Raw genomic sequence first — 17,970 nt, 5'->3', positions numbered from 1 at the left:
TTGGTTATAGAGAGTAGGACATGAGGGAGCTATTTCAGATCACGGATTATTTGTTCTGGCTGCATTGGACATCCCTTTAGTGGAGCTTTAGAGCCCTGTAGACAGAAAAGTTTGGGTAGGAGCTGGAAGGGGAGAGGGCTTGATGAAGTAATCTCTTCCTTTCTCCTCCCAGAGTTACTCCTGCTATTCCCCAAGAAGGATATTTAAATGTGAAGCATCTAAGCCCTTGCCCCTTCTTGCATGTGAGATGGACAGAAGACACTGTACCCCCCAGCTGCCCACTCCCAGCATCCAACCAACTTAAAAATAAGTGCATCAGGGAAGTTTTTTGTTTTTTTTTTTTGCTTGGGAGTTTCCCTTTTCATTTCCAGATGCCTCCAGGGGATTTTCTGCTGCATAAATACCCTCTCCCCACCCCCAAAGTGGTTAGGAGAACGGATTTCCCGAGCTGGCCCATTTTTCCTGAAACTAGTGGTGTCTGATGGAAAACACGAGCTGTTTCCTTTGGGCTTTCCAGCCCCACACGTGAGCTAAGGGCTAGAAACATGCCACCACTGGGATATCGCTACGAAATGAACAGCAGCCTTTTTCTTGTCCAAGATCACTTTTATTTCCCTTGTTTCATTAACTTCAGTGTCTGTTTGGTCTCACATATCCACGCTGACAGGGAATTCACACCGATTGCAGAATGTGGGCAGCACCTCCCCGAGCCCGTGGGCTGCCATCAGTGATGCCGCCAGCTCTGCAGTGCCCCCGACCCCGTGCATCCCTCCACAGCAGGGTTTAATTCAGGACGAGGAGAACAAGCAGATCTGCTCCTACTCCTCCACCTAGCCACAACCCCCTTCGTACAGCTGTCTTGGACCATTTATTTTTCTCTCCTATGGCAGACCAGAAACCCTGGGCGCTGCACTTCTTGCCAGTCCTCTACGAGCTGTGGTTTTCCCCCTTCTCTGACTCTTCCCGTGACACAACCTGTTCCTTTTAAGAAACAAAACCTCTCCTGACGCTGTCAGGACTATCTGCAGCCTGGGAACTGCTCCTTGCTGCCCCAGTGAAAACCTTAGTCCAGCTATAAAGGTCCTCACGCCACCGACACAGCTGGGAAGCCCCTCTCTGCCTCCAGCCCCAAAAAAGCCCCTTTCCTCCCCGGGGCCTCGCAGCACTCTCCGGAGACAGAGCCCTATGGCTCTATTTATTTGGACGAATTAATCTCTTTCTCTCCCCTCGCTTACAGATTAGGATGTAAGGGTGAGTTTTGGCTCTCTGGGTATGGACTTTGCTGCATCACATACAACCACCCCCCCCACCCCTCCCAAAGTTTAACGCTCTGAATTGCTGAGAACATTGGTCCACTGTGGTTCCCCCGCGTGTACTGAGCCTGCCCGATGGCTTTCAGCATCTGTAGGCACTGCTGCCGGTTTGTTTTCTCCAGAAAAAAATCATATACTGGTCTGCTATAAATTCAACAATACAATCCTTAGTTCTGAAGATATAGTTTCCATATAGTTTATAAACATTATAAGACATACATATGGATAATTGAGGGGAAGGGGGGAGCCTGTGCATTTGTTGGGGTTGTTTTTTCTCCAGATGTGTGAACATGGTTACAAAAAAACGCACCTCCTGCAGGTACCTCATTTCTTTAAGTGTTGGGTTTGTTGGGTTTTTTTTCGTTTAATTCCACCTCTAATCAGTCTTTCCTTTGGTTGTTGGCTACTCCAAGCCCAGCAGGCAAGCCCTGTTCTGCTGTAATGCCTGAGATATTCAGGGGTTTGAGATTGTCTTCTAAGAGATTCCCAGCCAACTTTGGCCTCTGGGTTTGGAGCCAAAAGGGCTAAAACGTGGGAGAACCAGTGATGTCCTTATTACATCAGTATCAGTGTCCTTGCACTCACTTTCAGAGAAACGGTGTAGGCTTAATCGGTGATCGTTTTTACAGCAATTATGTTCCTTTCGGTAATTGGAGGGGTCATTCAGAGCGCTCTCAAATGAACAGGATTTCACAAGAGCATGGATACAGTCCATTGTCCGGTTGTTGTCACCGACAAATTGGCTACCATCCCTGTTATCTGGGTTTTTGTAAGGTTGGCTTTTTTTGTTGTAGGTGCTCGGTTAGGCTGTTTGTGACAAGGTGTGATAATGCCTTTTAATCTGCTCCCGCTGCGTTCGGCACAGTCTGTGTTGGCAGCCCGGCCGGGCACGGAGAGACCGTCAGAAGCCGAGACAACGTTCTTCCCTTCGCCAGGCCAACGCTAGCCACGTACAAAAAAAGAAGAAGAAAAGAAACTCTGGTCCTTTGTAGATTGGTGGCAGTACAGATTCGCTCCGTCCGCAGCCGGGGGCTCAGCGTATGACGGCCGCTAACACCATCATGAAAACCAGGAGCGAAGCCCTGAGCCCCGAGCAGCCGGCTGCCTGCTGGACCCCGCTGGGGGGGCGGATGGGTGTCCGCCGAGTACACTTACCCTTGCGTTTGGGGGAGAGCGTTGGCATCACCCCGAAACTGAATTTGTGCTGATAATCAGGCACATAGTCTGGCATCTCCTGCCCGTTTTTCCGCGGCCCCAAGGATACCGGTTTAGAGGTTCGGTTACGGGTTTTGTGGCTGGTGCAGTTCTTGCCGGGTTTGCGATAGCCCGGCCGGGAGCCGGGGGGGGCGGCAGGCTGGCTGCTGTGCAAACTGTTCTCGGCCCCTCTCTCCTTCCCCTTCTCCTTGGAGGAGTGGTGAGGGTGGTGGGTTTTGGAGGCTCCTCTGTCCACCGTAGAGAAAGTATGTGTTTTAATCTGATGGAGCGACTCGGACCCTGAACAGTTCCTAAAGTCTTCTGCTCTTAGCACCTTGAGGTCCTTGCCGTGCATCTGCTCAGGGGACTCGCAGATGACGCTGGAGCTGGAGCCTCTGAACCTGTGCAGCCATTCCCAGAGCGAACGGGCTTTGCAATCGCAGCTCCACGGGTTCCCGTTCAGCCTGAGAAACTCCAGGGCTCCCAGGTGGGCCAGGCAGTCCCCCTGCAGCTCCGAGAGGCTGTTATTGAACAGGAAAAGGGTGGTCAATCTTCGGAGGTCATGAAAAGCCCGCCTGTGAATCCACTGCAGCTGATTTTGATGGATGAGCAGCCGATCCAGGTTTATTAGTCCCCTGAATGTGTTCTGATGGAGGCTCCAGAGCTTGTTTCCATGGAGAAAAAGATGGCTGAGGTTAACCAAGTCAACAAAAATATCATCCTGAAGGAACTCGATGTGGTTGTCTTGCAGGTAAAGGTATTGCAGGTTGTGGAGGCCACCAAATATCCCGCTGGGGAGGGAGCTCAGCCCACACTTGTACAGATACAAGGCGTGGAGTTTCACCAGCCCTTGGAAAGTGTCTGCAGCTAAAGCCCTTAGGTAGCGGTTGTCTCCCAGGTCCAGCTCTTCTAGATTGACGAACCCGTCAAAGGTGTTGGGGTCAATGAAGGTGATGTTGTTGGAGTAGATCCAGAGGGTGACCATGGAGGGACTGAAGTGGCCCCGCAGCAGCAAGGTGATCTGGTTGTTCTGGAGAAAGATCCTCTCGCTGTCCTCAGGGATGCCCTCAGGGATGGTGACGAAGTTGTGAGCCTGGCAGCTGACGGTCATCGGGGACGGGTAGCACACGCAGTCGGTGGGGCAGCCCAGGGCGCCAGGCACCTTCAGCCCCAGCAGCACCAGCAGCAGCTCTGCAAACCCCCCTGTGAGGAGAGAGGGGAGAGCAGCGTCAGCGAGGACTCGGGCACCCCCCGCCCACCCATCACTGCCATGGGGACTATTCTGGCTGAAAAACGCCCCCAATTAACTCAGCCCTCCTCTCTGCTCATGAATTACCCACGCGGCTCTGATGAGTAGGCTCATCACCCACGGTACTTTCAACGTGATGTATGGAGTAGTCCCTGCCTCCTCGCCCTGCCCGCAACAGGCAGGCGGTTGTGCTCCCAGCCCGAAACGGGCAGGAGAAACTTTCTTGGTGAGAATTCATGCTGGCAGTGCAGGCAGCAAAGCCCCTTGCCTGCAAGCAGGCAGCGCAGTCAGAGGAAATGCCACTGTGCAAAGGTGTGAGAGCAAACAGAGGAGATGCAAACCCTCGTAGGTGTCCACCCCTCCTGTAACGCATCTCTTAAATCACACGCGCTTACCTATCAGAGAGGGAAAAGTACAGAGCTTTAGAAATTCCCAGCAAATCACCTAAAATTACACATGTGCAGTGCATCTGCACAACACCCCCAGCTCCCACAAAGGTGCAGACCCATCCCTGCCATCTCTTTTTACTACAGTTGTCAGACACCGCCATCCACCCTGAAAACCAAGTGATTTACAGGAAAATATGTTGTCAGCAGTTGGTGGAAAAGGCTGAACTGAAAACTCCGTTTGGAAGTGGGATGCTCAGACATATTTTTAAATGGATGTCCTGTGGCAACACATATTGCATCCTCTAATGCTACAGTATGTGCCTGTGACCGGGGCTTTCTCGCTGCAGAGGAGAAGCGGTGAGCAAGGCAATAATCATCCCCTCCCTCTGCTCAGCTCTCAGAGTGCTGGTTTCACCGCCCCGTTCCCGTCTCGCTCCCACTCCTCACACCAGGCTTGCTTTCAGGCTATTCCTTCTGTGCCGAGTGGCTTTTCAGACTCATTGCACCAGACTTGTCATTTCTCATTCAGATTTTCCTCCTAGATTTGGCTTTTTCCTCTTACATGCAAAATTTGCTCATGTCTAATGAATTCTGCCTCCGGACTTTACAGGGGAAAGGAGTAACATCGGAGCAGCACACAGCTGCCGGTGCCATCCTGCCCACGAGTCCTCGCCTTGCACTCAGCTTGTACTAATCTGAAAAACGAGAGTGGAAGTGGAGTTCATCTCTAATTACTCCACATCGTTATCACCAGCTAGACCATGAGCCTGGACCCCTTGGGCTTTTACAGTCCCTCTTTTCAGTGCCTACAGCTGAATACAAGTGGGAGGCAAAAAAAAATATCACTGTTTTCTTATTAATTGTGTTTGAAATATAACTCCATGGTTACCATTGCCTTTTGCCTGGTATGGAGATCTATTACCGTTTAGTTAACAGCAGGTGACCTGTCCATCTGGATCCATCCTTTCAAGGCAAAGTTGTCACATTTTTAGATAAACTGGGTTATTCAGACTCCATAAATCACCAGTAAGAGGCAGTCATCTCTGACTGGGCTGTTAATAGAAAAAAAAAAAAAAAGCATTGCTAGCCAAAGCATTGGACCAAGCCTTGGCTGTGATGAGAAGAGGGGGACTTCTTCCAGGCACTGCCCTTCAGAAATTAAGCATCGGCTACCAGGAGGAATGTCTCATTCCTGCACTGCTGCCAGAAAGGGGCTGTAAGTCAGGAACGTTTAATTCGCGACAACTCCTACGGCTGTGTAGGAAAAGGAACGTTCTCCAAGTCACCGCCGTACCATTTTGGCTTTGCTGTCGTGCCTTTGCGATGAGAGAGGGGTTGTGCTGGTGGGAGCATCGTGCCTGGTGCTGACTACGGAGCGCTCCCTGCCAACATGGGAGCCCTCGCTGCAACTTGCCGTGCAAGCACAGCCTGGGAAACAGCAGCATCCTGAGGATATTGTGATTATCTGAGTGCCAGATAACGATGGTGAAGATAAATCTACGGTTGCAGATACGTTCTGCTGGGTTTTTTATCCGTGGATGTGCTTCGTCAAGGTGGGATGGCTTCGTGGTCCCTGTCGTACCTTGGTGACACTGAAGTACGAAGCCTTCTGTAGGTCTTATGTTTATTAGTAAAATCCTGCCAGGCACCAGCGCTGTGACGATCTCCCACATGCAGAGTCTGTTATTGCAAATACCAAATCACAAGGGTCTGAATCAATAAACCATCTCCCAGCTATAAGCAGCAGGTTGGAAGATTACATATTGCTTCCAAACAACAGTTTTATGCGCTCTTCCGTGACACAACAGTTGCCAGGCTAACGGGATTACTGACGGGAGGTGGAGCCGGGCAGGGATCTGGGAGCATACATGATTTCACTTATAGGGATGGTGATGACAGGCGGCTGTTAGCAACGCACGGCGATGGACGAAGGCAGCCTCGGTCTGCCTGGAACACGGCCAAGGTAGAAGCTCCTGTGGAAAGGGAGCATGGTGTTTAACAGCTCCCTGCCTGCAGGGATAACTCCAAAGGTAAAGGTCAGAGGGAACTGAGTCCATCTCTTTAATTAACAGGCATTTGTGAGTTAATGGCTGGAGTTCTATGAAGAGGGAGATGTGGCTCTCATGGTCGTGGATGGCAGCGGGGATAGCCTGGGGTGTTGCTCCTTCTCAGCTTCCCAAGAGTACAATGGTAGGAAGAAAAGACAGGGATGTCTTTCTACCTATGTGCTGCAACTCAGGGGTAAGGAAAAAGGGGAAACAGAAGGACAGATGAGTAAAAAAAAAAAAAAAAAAAATCGGCAGGACTTGGAAAGAGGAAATATATGAAATCTCCAGGGGATGTACTCAAGGCATGTGATCTCATCGAAGATGCTTTCCCTCCAAGCCCATAAAACCTGCCGAGTGCCTAGTGCTGTGTGAAGCTGCTCCTGGGGTGTCCTGGGCTTGGTCACAGTTTAGACCCAGGTATGAGAGCCCCTAGGAACAAAGAGGCTGTGGTCACAGAGCCACTGAAGCTCCCGAGGCTGCTAACACCAGCGTCGGGATGGCCCAGCCCCACCGGGACGAGACAGCCAGAAGCGCTTGGGTCTCGTGGGCTTCCCAGGCTGGAAAGTGCCAGTGGGAGCTTCCCACAGGTCCCAGCCTAGCTCACTGAGAGTTAGACCCTGCCTAACTTGTTGTACTCCTTATTCCCGATGCAGCCCTTTCAACTTCATCTTGTAAAGGTTTTGAGGCAGATGGAGGGTCACCAGCACATGTGTCAGAGCTCACCAGGGAGGGAGAGCTTCAAAAGCGGCACGGAAAAATCCTACAGGAACCTGCCGGTGAAGTGAATAAAAACAAAGTCCTGCTGACACGGATAAAACCAGCAAGGGGGTGTTTATCTCCTGGCTTTCTCCCACTGATGTGCTGTGTCACCCCGGCTTCTGCTCGCCGTGTCCTTCTGCCGCCTCCTGCTTTGGACTGAGGTTTCAGTGATTGGAATGAATTCGTCCGACTGTCCAAACCATTTCCCATGTAGCATCTCTCTAATTGGGCATTAATTAGGCCTCAGTTAATGAATGCTTGAAATAATTTATCTTTGGATGCGTCCAGTTTGCAGTCTTACTTTTAACAGCATTAGACTCATTATTAGATTAACATCATTATAAATGTTCTCCATTACCTGCTTGTTTCCATTGTCTTAGCCTTATTACTGAGAGTGAAAATCACTCCTCCCGCATGCATTATTGATGAGTAAGGACTTTCTATATGTAGCACGGGATTAATTGTTATACAGTGTAATGCATTTAGCGTGAAGCCTCAATTTGTGCAAGAGCTGAAAGCGGCCAGAAGAATGCAGACGCCCGGAGCCAGCATGCTCGGCCAGACACAGCACATCTCTCTCCAGCCCAGACCAGGTTCCTCCCGGGCCGGTGCCAGCACAGGAAGAAATAAATAATAAAAAAATAAAGCTGGTTTGATACCCAAGACTGGGGGGGAAGGTTTGAAGGGCTGGAACACTTCTCTGCCACCGCGGCAGGGAGACTGGCCCCAGCTCCACTCTGCGGGCAGCCTGTCCTCACGGCACTGCCTGATCCAGAGAGCTGGGTGTACCTGTGCCGTCAGTTTTCTTGCATTTTAAGGCTTTTAATGCTTTATCTTGGAGCAAGGCAGAGCCTTGGTTTATTTAGGAAGATGTAATGCTACTTATTTTCATTAGGAGTCTCAGGATTGAGGGGAAGAAAACATTTTGGACAAGAATAGATGCTTCGGCCTCAGGGAAGATGCACCTGCAGAGCCCCCCAAAACACAGCCCCGCCACAAGCCCTCGCCACCCCTTGCCCATTCCCTCTGTGAGCTGCTTGCCTCAGGTGGAAACTTTCACCTCTCCACCCGGACAAGCTTATATGGGTCACAGCCTGACTAATTCTCCAGCAGGATCTGGTCTCGAGGATGGAGCAGGTTGCTTCTCTTTCAAATCTCTCCTAAACCACCATCTGCTTTGGGAGACCCGTCTTAGCTCATGTCTACATGCAACTTGACTGCCTGCTTACTGTGTCCATTACCGGTGCTGCTCAAGCTGTTAGATTTATAAGCTCTTTAGAGCAAAGCCCTCGTCTTCTGGTTGCTGATTTATGTATCTTTACTGCCATAAAACACTATGTATAGCTACTACATAATATAAATAATAATACTTAACCAGAGCAAGCTACAAGTGGGGACAAAGCATCTGGCTTCTGCTCGCAGCCGGGATTATCAAAGAGGCAGAAGCTTACTCATCACTCACCCTCTTCTGAGGCCAAATTCGCACCTGGTGTAACACTACCACCTTGCTGCCAACGAGCTCCAGCGAGAGATTTCCCTGCCCCGCTCACACCCTGGATCTATCAGAGGATGCTTTCTAAATCCAACCCGGTGAACTGGGGCACAAAGGCACAACTACCACCCTCGGGGGAAAATATACTTTGAAACTTGGGAACTAACTCAGAATGGGATGTTTGCACTGCCGTAGAGAGAAAATGTTGTTTAGGGAGAAAAAGAAGGCTCAAATGTTCACAATTTCATCTGCCAAGTGAAGTATGATGAAAGGCAAGGCCAGAGCAGCGATGGCAACTGGGCGCGAGCCAAGAGTGAAACTTCAGATCTTGGATGGGTTGACAAAGTGGTGTCAGACCTGTGCTTAGTAGCTGCTTTTTTTTTTTTTTTTTTGTCTTTTTTTTTCTTTTTGTTTTTTTTTTTTTGCAACACACAGAGGATAAATAAACAAGCCCATCCTGACCATCACAAAGACTAAATTCCCCAACGAGCAGCAGCTTTCTTTCAGCCACCCTGCAAAGCCCTTTAGGTGCTGCCCCGCGGTCCTGCAGCGCTCGGCAGCAGGCGCACCCTTGGTGGGTTTGCTCCCCGTGACATCAGCTGCCAGTTCCCAGTGCCGGGACGTGGCACAGGGCTTTGCTTTCTGCACGAGCTGCCTTTCAGCTGGAGAGTGGCAACCACTCATCCTCCTTCATAATTTTTTTTTTTTGGTGAACGGCGTCATAAATAACTGACAGATCCCAGCTGTTTGGAGTTATGGTTTCTGATGGAGTGACAGCTGCTCCCAATCCCCCAGTCATCACCCCGGCAGTTCTGGAACATTTCAGCAACATAAAAATCATTGGAGATCATTTCGGTTTTGCATAATTTGGTTAGGCAAGCTGTGATTTAATGGCAATTATGACCTCTGAAGCAGAAGATGAGCTTGGAGGCTACCGGCTTCACACAACTTTAGCTTGGGGTGCTGTGTCAGGGATGTTCCAGGGAGAAGGTACTACAAGAAAAAACCTTCTCCAGTGGCTAGAAATTGCCTTCCTTCACTGGCAAGTAGAAAGACTGTTCCCAGGGGAAGAAGGATACAAGGAAATTTGGAAAGAATATTGCTAAGGAAAGCTTTGGGAAGAAGCTGGTCCCAAAAGATGCATCAGGAGGTACCTTTCAAAGAAAAGCCAGGGAAAGGCTTTAGACTGGGGAGTGCTGTAGCCCCTACAAACCTTTCTGTGTCACCAGTACCTCACGTAGTGACTGGTATAAACCTCCTCTTGGTCACCCACCTTGGTAGCCCCGGCATTGAAAAGCAAGTCCTCCTCAGGTGACCAGGATGGGAGAGCCAGCTAGCACAGGGAATGCCCTTTGCAGGCACTGCCCATTGCTCTCCCCTCTTACGGGGTTTCTATTGCTCTGGGCTGTGTTGCCTCCTCTCCTGACGCTCCTCAGCCATCCCAGAGCACCCTAGTTTACATTTCTCCAGCGGTGACTGACTGGAGCAAACCCTTGGTCAGCCAGGCTGAGCTGGGCAGGCGGTTGAGGATGGAGAACTGTGCTCAGGCGCTCTGAGGACATCATGGTGCTTCACGAGGGGCAAAATGTTGCTTAGCAGCAGAAGTGGCCTTTGCCTGGAGCTGAGAAGATCCAAATTCCCCCCTTCCATCACTGCTGTCAACCAGCTTGGAGTTTGCTGTGAGCTGAAGCTCAGGGCAGAGACCTGGGGTCAGCAGCACCCCAAAATTAAGTTCCTTTAGGACATCACAGATTCATTTTACATCTGCTGACCCAGTATCTGGAGCTATTCACCTTCCTCCACCAAAGTCGAGGCCAAGGTCACCTAGAAGTTTCTGGATGGTGGTCATTAACTCCTATTGCAGTTTGAAACCAGACCATAAATTTCATAGTGTAATAATGTAAAAATCAATAACTCTGTTTGAAACAATAGCTTTGTCTTCCATTTCAGCCGGCTCTGGTATCTCCCCACGGACCACGTCCCTCTGAATCACACAAATAAAGAGAGAGGAGCGATGGGTGGCAGGGCGGCTGCTCTCCTGCCAGGTGCCCAGCCCCTCTGTTGCTACAGATTCAATTACTTAATTTATTCCTCTCTTGCAGTTAAACTCGAGGATAATTTAAAGGCGGGGGGGGGGGGGGGGGAAGAAGCCTTTTACGGTCAGTCTCTTTGACATCCCATCTGACACAGCATCCCTGAAGCTTTCCATGTGAGGGATGCCTGAGCCCCCCCCGCCCATCACCAGGGGCAGCACAGCCAAAACCCTCCTGGAAAGGTGCAGCACCAACTCACAGGAGCAGCCAAAAAAAATTCAAAGTCCGCTCTTTTCCAGCTCTGGTTTTCTGGGCGAAGGAGGTCTGGCTCCCTTTGCTTGCTTATTTTTCGTTGTTTGCTGTAGCACTGACTCGAAATATACATCGAGAGGCAGGATTGTCTTTCACATGTTGGTGGATGTGTGATCCTCAAAAACAAATTAGCACCGATTCACTTCTATATAGAGTGCAGCCATCAGGGAATCACTCCTGAATTCACAGCGAAGGAAAGTAATAATGCTTCCAGCACGCTAATCCTCTCCAAGAGCAGCCCCTGAACTCTCTCCTGGTGCTGGAGGCACCACTGGAAATTACAATTGTACTGAAAAAATAATAAATAAATACAGAAATTGGCAGGGTTTGTGCTGGTCCAGAGGATTTGTACCCTAATGTGGAACTCCCTGTTTAATTAGCACTCCTCTCTGTGTCTGCATCTCCTCCTCCCGCTGCTTGAGCTAAAGAAAAAGGGGGGAAAAAAAAAAAAAGGAGGCCAACAGTGGAAGTGGCTGTGGGATTGGAAACTCAGCTGTAGAAACTTGTTTAATTTAAATGCTTGTTTCAGGACTAACATATGCAGAAACAGAGGGAATGTAGAGCATGTTTTCCCCGTGTAATCTGCTGCGCTTAACCCCAGTTTGCAGTGCACCTTCCACTGCAGCAACGCCCTTGGAGTACAGCTGCAGTCAGATGCTACCGGTCCTATGGCTGCAGGCACGGGGCACAAACCCAGTACCTCGCTGCAGAGCCGAAAATCCGGTGTTTGGGAGAAGATTATCTAAATCAGAGGCTGGGCTGCTGCTTGTTTGGGGTTGGAATAGAATAGAATAGAATAGAATAGAATAGAATAGAATAGAATAGAATTAGAAAATAGAAGAATAGACTAGAATAAGAATAAGAATAAGAATAAGAATAAGAATAGAATAGAATAGAATAGAATAGAATAGAATAGAATAGAATAGAATCTTTCGTTTGGAAGAGACCTACAATGATCATCTAGTCCAACTGCCTGATCACTTCAGGGCTGACCAAAAGTTAAAGCTCGTTATTAAGGGCATTGTCCAAATGCCTCTTAAATACTGACAGGCTTGGGGCATCGACCACCTCTCTAGGAAGCCTGTTCCCGTGTTTGACCACCCTCTCAGTGCTTCTGAATGTCTGGTCTAAACTGGTGCAGCTTTGAACCATTCCCACACATCACACCACAGGATACCAGAGAGAACAGATGATCTTTTCCTGACTCTCCTTTCCCTGCTGCCAGAGGGTTTATTGTGCCTCTGTGTCTCATCCCATTGCGCATGATGGGCCAGCATCTCAAAAGCCACTGGGACTTTCCTGGAGCAGAGACATGCTGCAGGGAAATGGCACGTCTCTGTTTACACATGGATGAGTCGAGTCCTTGGATTCTGCTGCAGCTGGAGGTGTCGATGGACACCAGGTTGTTCCCACTCCTCCGAGAGACGATGGCGTGGCCCAGGGGACACCCCAAGCGTGGTGTGCATAGATACTGCAGGATTTCAGGCATGGCCAGGAGCTTCACCATCTCCTGGCACTGCTGTTCTGACCTCCAGCAAGCCCCAGGCATCCTCTGCTGGTCCCTGGCACAGGACAGGGCTCTGGTGAGACATGCCAGCAGCCTGCAGTGAAGCTGGGCCAGGAACTGGCAGAGGACAGAGACATCTTGAGGTCCTTGAGAAGGGACTAATAATTCCAATTGCCCCAGAGGAGAGAGAAATACAGGAGGATGACTTGAGCTTAGTGGATTGTCTCCGGGGATCATCAGATACTTCCACTCCCTTTTTGTCCTGAGGTGACAAGTTTTCTTTCCCATTCACAGAAATGCAAAGTAGTTCATTCACAGAAGTAATAAGAACAGTGTCCTTTGTAAAACAGCGGCTAGCAAACCCTCCGAGGTGCTCTACAGCAAAACAATTGCAGATGAAATGACAAAACCCACCCCAGATGAGTGCCAGCCAGATCAGTATCAAATGCTGAACAAGCTCATGTGTAGCGAAAGCAGATTCACCAGATCATTTCCCTGCCAGCGGCTGGTTACGACCTACGGAGGGTTTCTATAGGATCAGAAATACAACCAGGACAGAGCAAGTGTGAGATGGAAGAGCAAAGTGACATCTGCCCGGGCTCTCAGCGCACGCTCGGCTGCCACACCACCCAGCCCATACCCACAGGAGATGCGAAAACCAGAGGCCACAGAAAACTGGAGGCTGCAGAAAACCAGGGATGTGCTGGATGGACCTTTACCTGGATGGAGCAGGGAGCGAATGATGGCTTGAAACAGGGAGGTGAAGGGCCCTTCTGCAGTGTTTTTATGCTAGCATGGCTAATAGGGAGAGCATTAGCTCTATAAACGTGTAATCCTGCTGAGGTCCTGACCCCAGCAGTGTCCTGTGCCACAGAGATCCACAAGCCAATTACGTACCGTGCCGTGTAGGCTCCCTTTCATCCCTTTTCAGTCTTTCTGCATTTCAGATTTACTGGATGTCCTTGCGTTTGGTGGAGAAGAGGGCAAATTGGAGCCTGTCATGTATCTTCTTCCCCATTCAGCAGCATATCATTCTGCCTGCAGCAGGGGGGAAGGAGACTGATGGGCGGGCATCAAAGCCGCCAGTTCTGTCGCATTTTCTTCCCTCCCCCCCCCCCTAAAAAAAAGCGATGGCGTCATTTGGAGTTCAGCCTGCAGCCTCAGGTCTCTCTCCTGCACCCAAAATGGGTAGCACCACCTTTCCCCAGGTCCTTGGTCTCCTCTTAGGGTGGGTGCATGATGCCATGAGCCCTCCCAGTGAACCCCCCTGCGGGTCAGCAGCCAAGCGAGCACCACAGACGCCAGCAAAACCCCATCCCCACCAGAGACGTGTGCCGGCACGCTGGGTTGTGAGCGCGGCTGCCTTTCAGAGACCTCTCCTGTGCTTTGCACTGAACTTTTTACCGGCTTGTGAAAAGCACAGCGATAAAAGCAGAGCAGTGTGAATAGCTGCACTCTGCCGCTCCTCTGCCCATCATCCGGGGCCAAGCCGCGCCTCGCACGGGGCCGTTAGGAGGTTTAATGAGCCTGTGGGGAGATGCCGCATGCCCGGTTGGATGTCGGGTGTCATTACGCTCCCACACGGCTCTCGGAGTGCGGGGGGATGTAGGGGAGCTGAGGACTGGGGAGGGGACTCACCCCTCGCTGAGCACCAATGCTTTGCCAAGCCCCTGAAATTTGTGCGGTTGGATGGCGGGTGGCTGGAGCGTTGGGGAGCTGGGAATTAGCGTGCAAGTAATGAATGTGATCAGGACACGGCACTTTGCTAATATCCTGCTTTGTCTGGCTCTGATGCCAGCGTTTCATCCCAAAATATCCCCCCGCGCATCCCCCGGGAGTGGACTTTGTGGAGATGCAGCACATCCCCCAGCGCCACACAAGTGCCTGCATTAAAAGCTTAATAAAAATAGCTTGTTAACGGGATGCGTTGCCATCACTGGTGGCTTGAGAGCTCACTGCCGATCTCTGTGCCTCGAATGCAGCGAGGCCAAGTAATTACGGGATGGGGGCTGCAAGGTCTCAACAGTCTAATTTCTATTAATTATAGCCCGCACGCAATCCGGTTGCAGTGGAAAGGGGAGATGAGGAGATGGTAAATCATTGCAGGGGTTGGAAAGGGGCTGAAAGATGGTGGTGCCGACCCAGCAGCAGCTGAAATGGCTGGGTCAGCCTCAGTGGGGAGGTATTTACGGCAAGGAGCAACAGGCAGGGCTGTGTGGAGTGACTGGGATGTTTTACGCTCGGCCTCCTCCCATCATGTTGCTTAAATGTACATTTTGCAAAGTTGAAACAAATCGCAAACAGCAGAAATCGTGGTTTTTAAGGGGAAAAAAAAAAAAAAAAGGAAGATCTTGGCAGAAGGATAAAGGAAGGCAACTGAAATGCTCATTAAAACTGAGGGGCTCCATTTCCCTGTCCAAGTGGCCACATCTTCTCCGGAGGCTCCCAGATGCTTTGAAATGCCTTGTCAGACAAAGCCTTTCATCCTACCTGATGCTGGCTAAATTCATGGACCCAGAAATTTTTGCTGGAAATGGGAAAGAGGGAGCAACTCCATTCTGACTTTTCACTTCCCATCTGATCGCTGTTGATACAATTTATTCCTATGACAGCATCTGCTGCTTTCATGGGGTTTTTATTCTGAAGTACAACTCATCTTTGTTAGTCCCATTTTCAGGCCTTTCATCATTTGAGTCACAACATAAAAGGCATTTAAACACTCATGCTTGGAAACCAGGCTGGGGGAGAGGGTGGGAACAGAAGACACCATGTCTCCTCAGCCCCAGCCCTCCTCCAGTGCAGGATGGGGTGTCCCGGTGTATCGCAGCCCCACCACGCTCTCCCCATGCCTCCTGCCAAGGACAGCAGCCATGGCAGCGACGTGTTTCCATTTTAGAGTGATGCTGTGAAATCCAGATGTGGTTCTTAGGGGCGGCTTCACGCACAGCCCTACGTCCCACATCTCTGCCAGAGCAGTGTCTCTCCCAGCCACTACCAAACCCCAGACGCTCCGTGACCTCCTCGTCAGCCAAACCTCTTTTTAGACACCTAATTGCTTTTTGCTGCAGCAGCTCCAGCCCAGGCTGTGGTACGTGGCTCCCTATGCCCCCATTCTGGGGGCATCTGCCACTCGCAGCCACCCACACCCCCTCTGAGCAAACTGGGGCCTCTGGTCCCCACCAGTGCCAGCAGATCCTGCTCTGCCCTGGTATCTGCCGAGCTACTGGAGGCATCGGGGAGTTTGCAGCTACCCACAGAGACCTACTGGAGTCTAATAATAGCGCCGTAGTGTCGCACCAGCAGAGAGCTGGAACAGCTGCGTCTGGCAGGGAGAGGCCACCGCTGGCTTCCTCTGCCTGCCCGGGCTCCTGCCTGCTCAGCTGGAAGAGAAACCCAGGAACGTCCGCCCTGCCCAGCTCCTCTCCAGCCTGGCACCCAGCTCCACTTCCCCTGCAGCCCCCGCTGTGGCTGACAGCCGACTCTCCACGCGGCAGGAGTCCCCTGCCAAAAGCAGCGTGGCTCACACTGCTCCCCAAAACCCTCCCCACACAAATGCAGGGGGCACTGGGCTCCACTCCTGCGGCAGGATTTGGCCCCCACAGAGGAGCCACCAGGGCTGCAAGACGGGCAGCACCCACACCACCACATTCCCACCTTGGTGGTGGGTGATCATCCTTGGGGTGCAGTGGCCTTTCCCACTCCCACTTTGATTCCCCTGCTGTATTTTTCACTCCAGTAAGAGCCAAGCTTCTACCGGTCTCCAACGGGCTTTCTCTGGGGGGCACTTACAAAGAAACCCCTGACAAATTTTCCCATGCTGTTGCTCTCCTGGCGGGGGCACAGAGCAGAACCTGAACATCCTCAAGCAACATCCCTCATCCCACCCAGCATCTCTCACCCTTCCTTGGATCCCGTCCCTCATCCCCCAGCTCCCAGGAAAACAAGTGCAGCTGGAAACTGTGCTGCCACTTATTGGAATAACCTTTCAGGTTTCATTTAACGCTGCTCCTCGCTTCCCACCCCACCTTCCCATCGTCAGCACTTTACTAATTGCAACTTTTAACTCGTTGTGCCCAGGAAGCCCAAGAGCGGCTGCTGCCATAAGGACCCTGGGTTCCTCTGCTCCCCGTCGCTGCTCCCTCCCCCAAACGAAGGACCAGCCTAACGAAGGGTCGCGCAGGCAAACACCACACTGACTGCAGCCTGTACGGTCCTATTTCTGCTCCTGGTTCACCCCACGAGCTTCCCACTTTGGGAAAGGAGCAATGCATCCTGGCAGAGCAAAAATCCCGGGCAAATTCCCAGCTGTTGCCTGGGAGTATAAATCAGCGCATCGCTGGGCAGGGAGGAGGCAAGAGATCCCGACGGCTATCCGAGCGAGCTGCCTGCCTGAGACTTATTAAATTATGGCTCTCAAGTTCAGCATCTGAGCCTGATGTGGCGGGACCAGGGCCGGGAGGGAGGCGGGTTACAGCCCCCTAATTCAATCACGGGGCAGAGGCGATGGCGCAGGCGGAGGGGGAGAAGAGTCGTCGCTGTCGATACGGAGAGAGCGAGGCTTCAGCAGCCTTCCCGGCTGGCTCTGCCCCCCTGGGTGCTCACATTGCTCCCAGCTGTGTTTCCTAAAACACCAGGAATGACCCCGTGTCTCGGTTAAGGGCTCTGGGTGCAATGAGGCTGCAGTCCCGTGTCTGCTCCAGCCACGGTGCTGGTGGGGGGGAGCAGGACATCGGTGCCACCGCATGGCTTTGCACTAATCAAAGACCACTCGCACGGAAAGGTGGGATGCTCCTGGCCCTGCCACCACACAGCTTCCAGTACAAAGAGAAAACAGGCCAAGAAACCACCATTTCAGGAGAGCCTGAGGTGTTTTTTTACATAAGTCCGAGAAGCAGGGAAGGCAAAAGATGAAGCGCCGTTTTCCCAACTGACACCACGAACCAGTGAGCGTGACTAAAACTTGGGGAGGGTTTGCACAATGGGGACGTGCATTCCTGCTCTGCCCAGGGGTTCAGGTACCATGGTGATGCGCATAGCATCGAAACTTCGACAGCTACTCAGGGAGATGAGGACAGAGGGACACAATCAGGTGAGAAAGAGAGAGGAGGGAGCTGGGAAAGCAAATGCTTTCCCTGAAAGCATTGACAAGGTCAATGATTAAAAGTGGAGCAGAGCGAGGATTTAGCTCAGGCAAGGGAGTCAGACTGCACTGGGATGCTCGGCGGGAGGAAGACAAATGCCCGGCTCCCACACCGGCACCGAATTACCCAGCTGAGGGCTAAGTGAGATACAGAGACAAGGTCGTGGTCCCACTGGAGCAGCGAGGGTGGTGTGGGAGCTCTGGCTGGACCGTCTGCTGCCTTTGCAGCAGCAAATTCAATCGTGGTGAATAACAGAGTGGAACAAAATCCAGCAATGCAATAAAATCGCCCGGCATCTTGTTCACCTGAAGCTGAGCAAGTGCAAGCAGCTGGGGTTTGTGCAGGAGGCAGCGTGGCCTCTGTGGGTAACCTCGTGTCTGAGAAGCCCAGCAAGGGGAGGGAGGGTTTTAAATGGCTTTTTGGGTGCTTTCCACAGGTGACAGGTCACCCACCCCACTGCTATTGAGGCTCCCAGGGAGAGGAGTGGGACCGCTGGATTTCTGAGCAAGGGAGAGATGCTGATTCTTTAAGAA

General features: G+C 51.4%; 1 protein-coding gene across 1 annotated transcript in view; it reads right to left on the bottom strand.

The window, feature by feature from the left end:
- Positions 1–599: 599 nt before the first annotated feature.
- The window catches only part of RTN4RL1 (reticulon 4 receptor like 1), a 30,820-nt gene continuing 13,449 nt past the window's right edge, over positions 600–17,970 (bottom strand). Inside the window, exon 2 of the mRNA XM_074922753.1 lies at positions 600–3,710. Within this exon, the coding sequence (XP_074778854.1) occupies positions 2,347–3,710 (1,364 nt within the window). The 3' untranslated portion in view covers positions 600–2,346. The remainder of the gene's footprint in view (positions 3,711–17,970) is intronic.

This window comes from Athene noctua, chromosome 19, assembly GCF_965140245.1.
Source record: "Athene noctua chromosome 19, bAthNoc1.hap1.1, whole genome shotgun sequence".
NCBI classification, from domain to species: Eukaryota; Metazoa; Chordata; class Aves; order Strigiformes; family Strigidae; genus Athene; species Athene noctua.
This window is presented reverse-complemented; position numbering and strand designations above follow the sequence as displayed.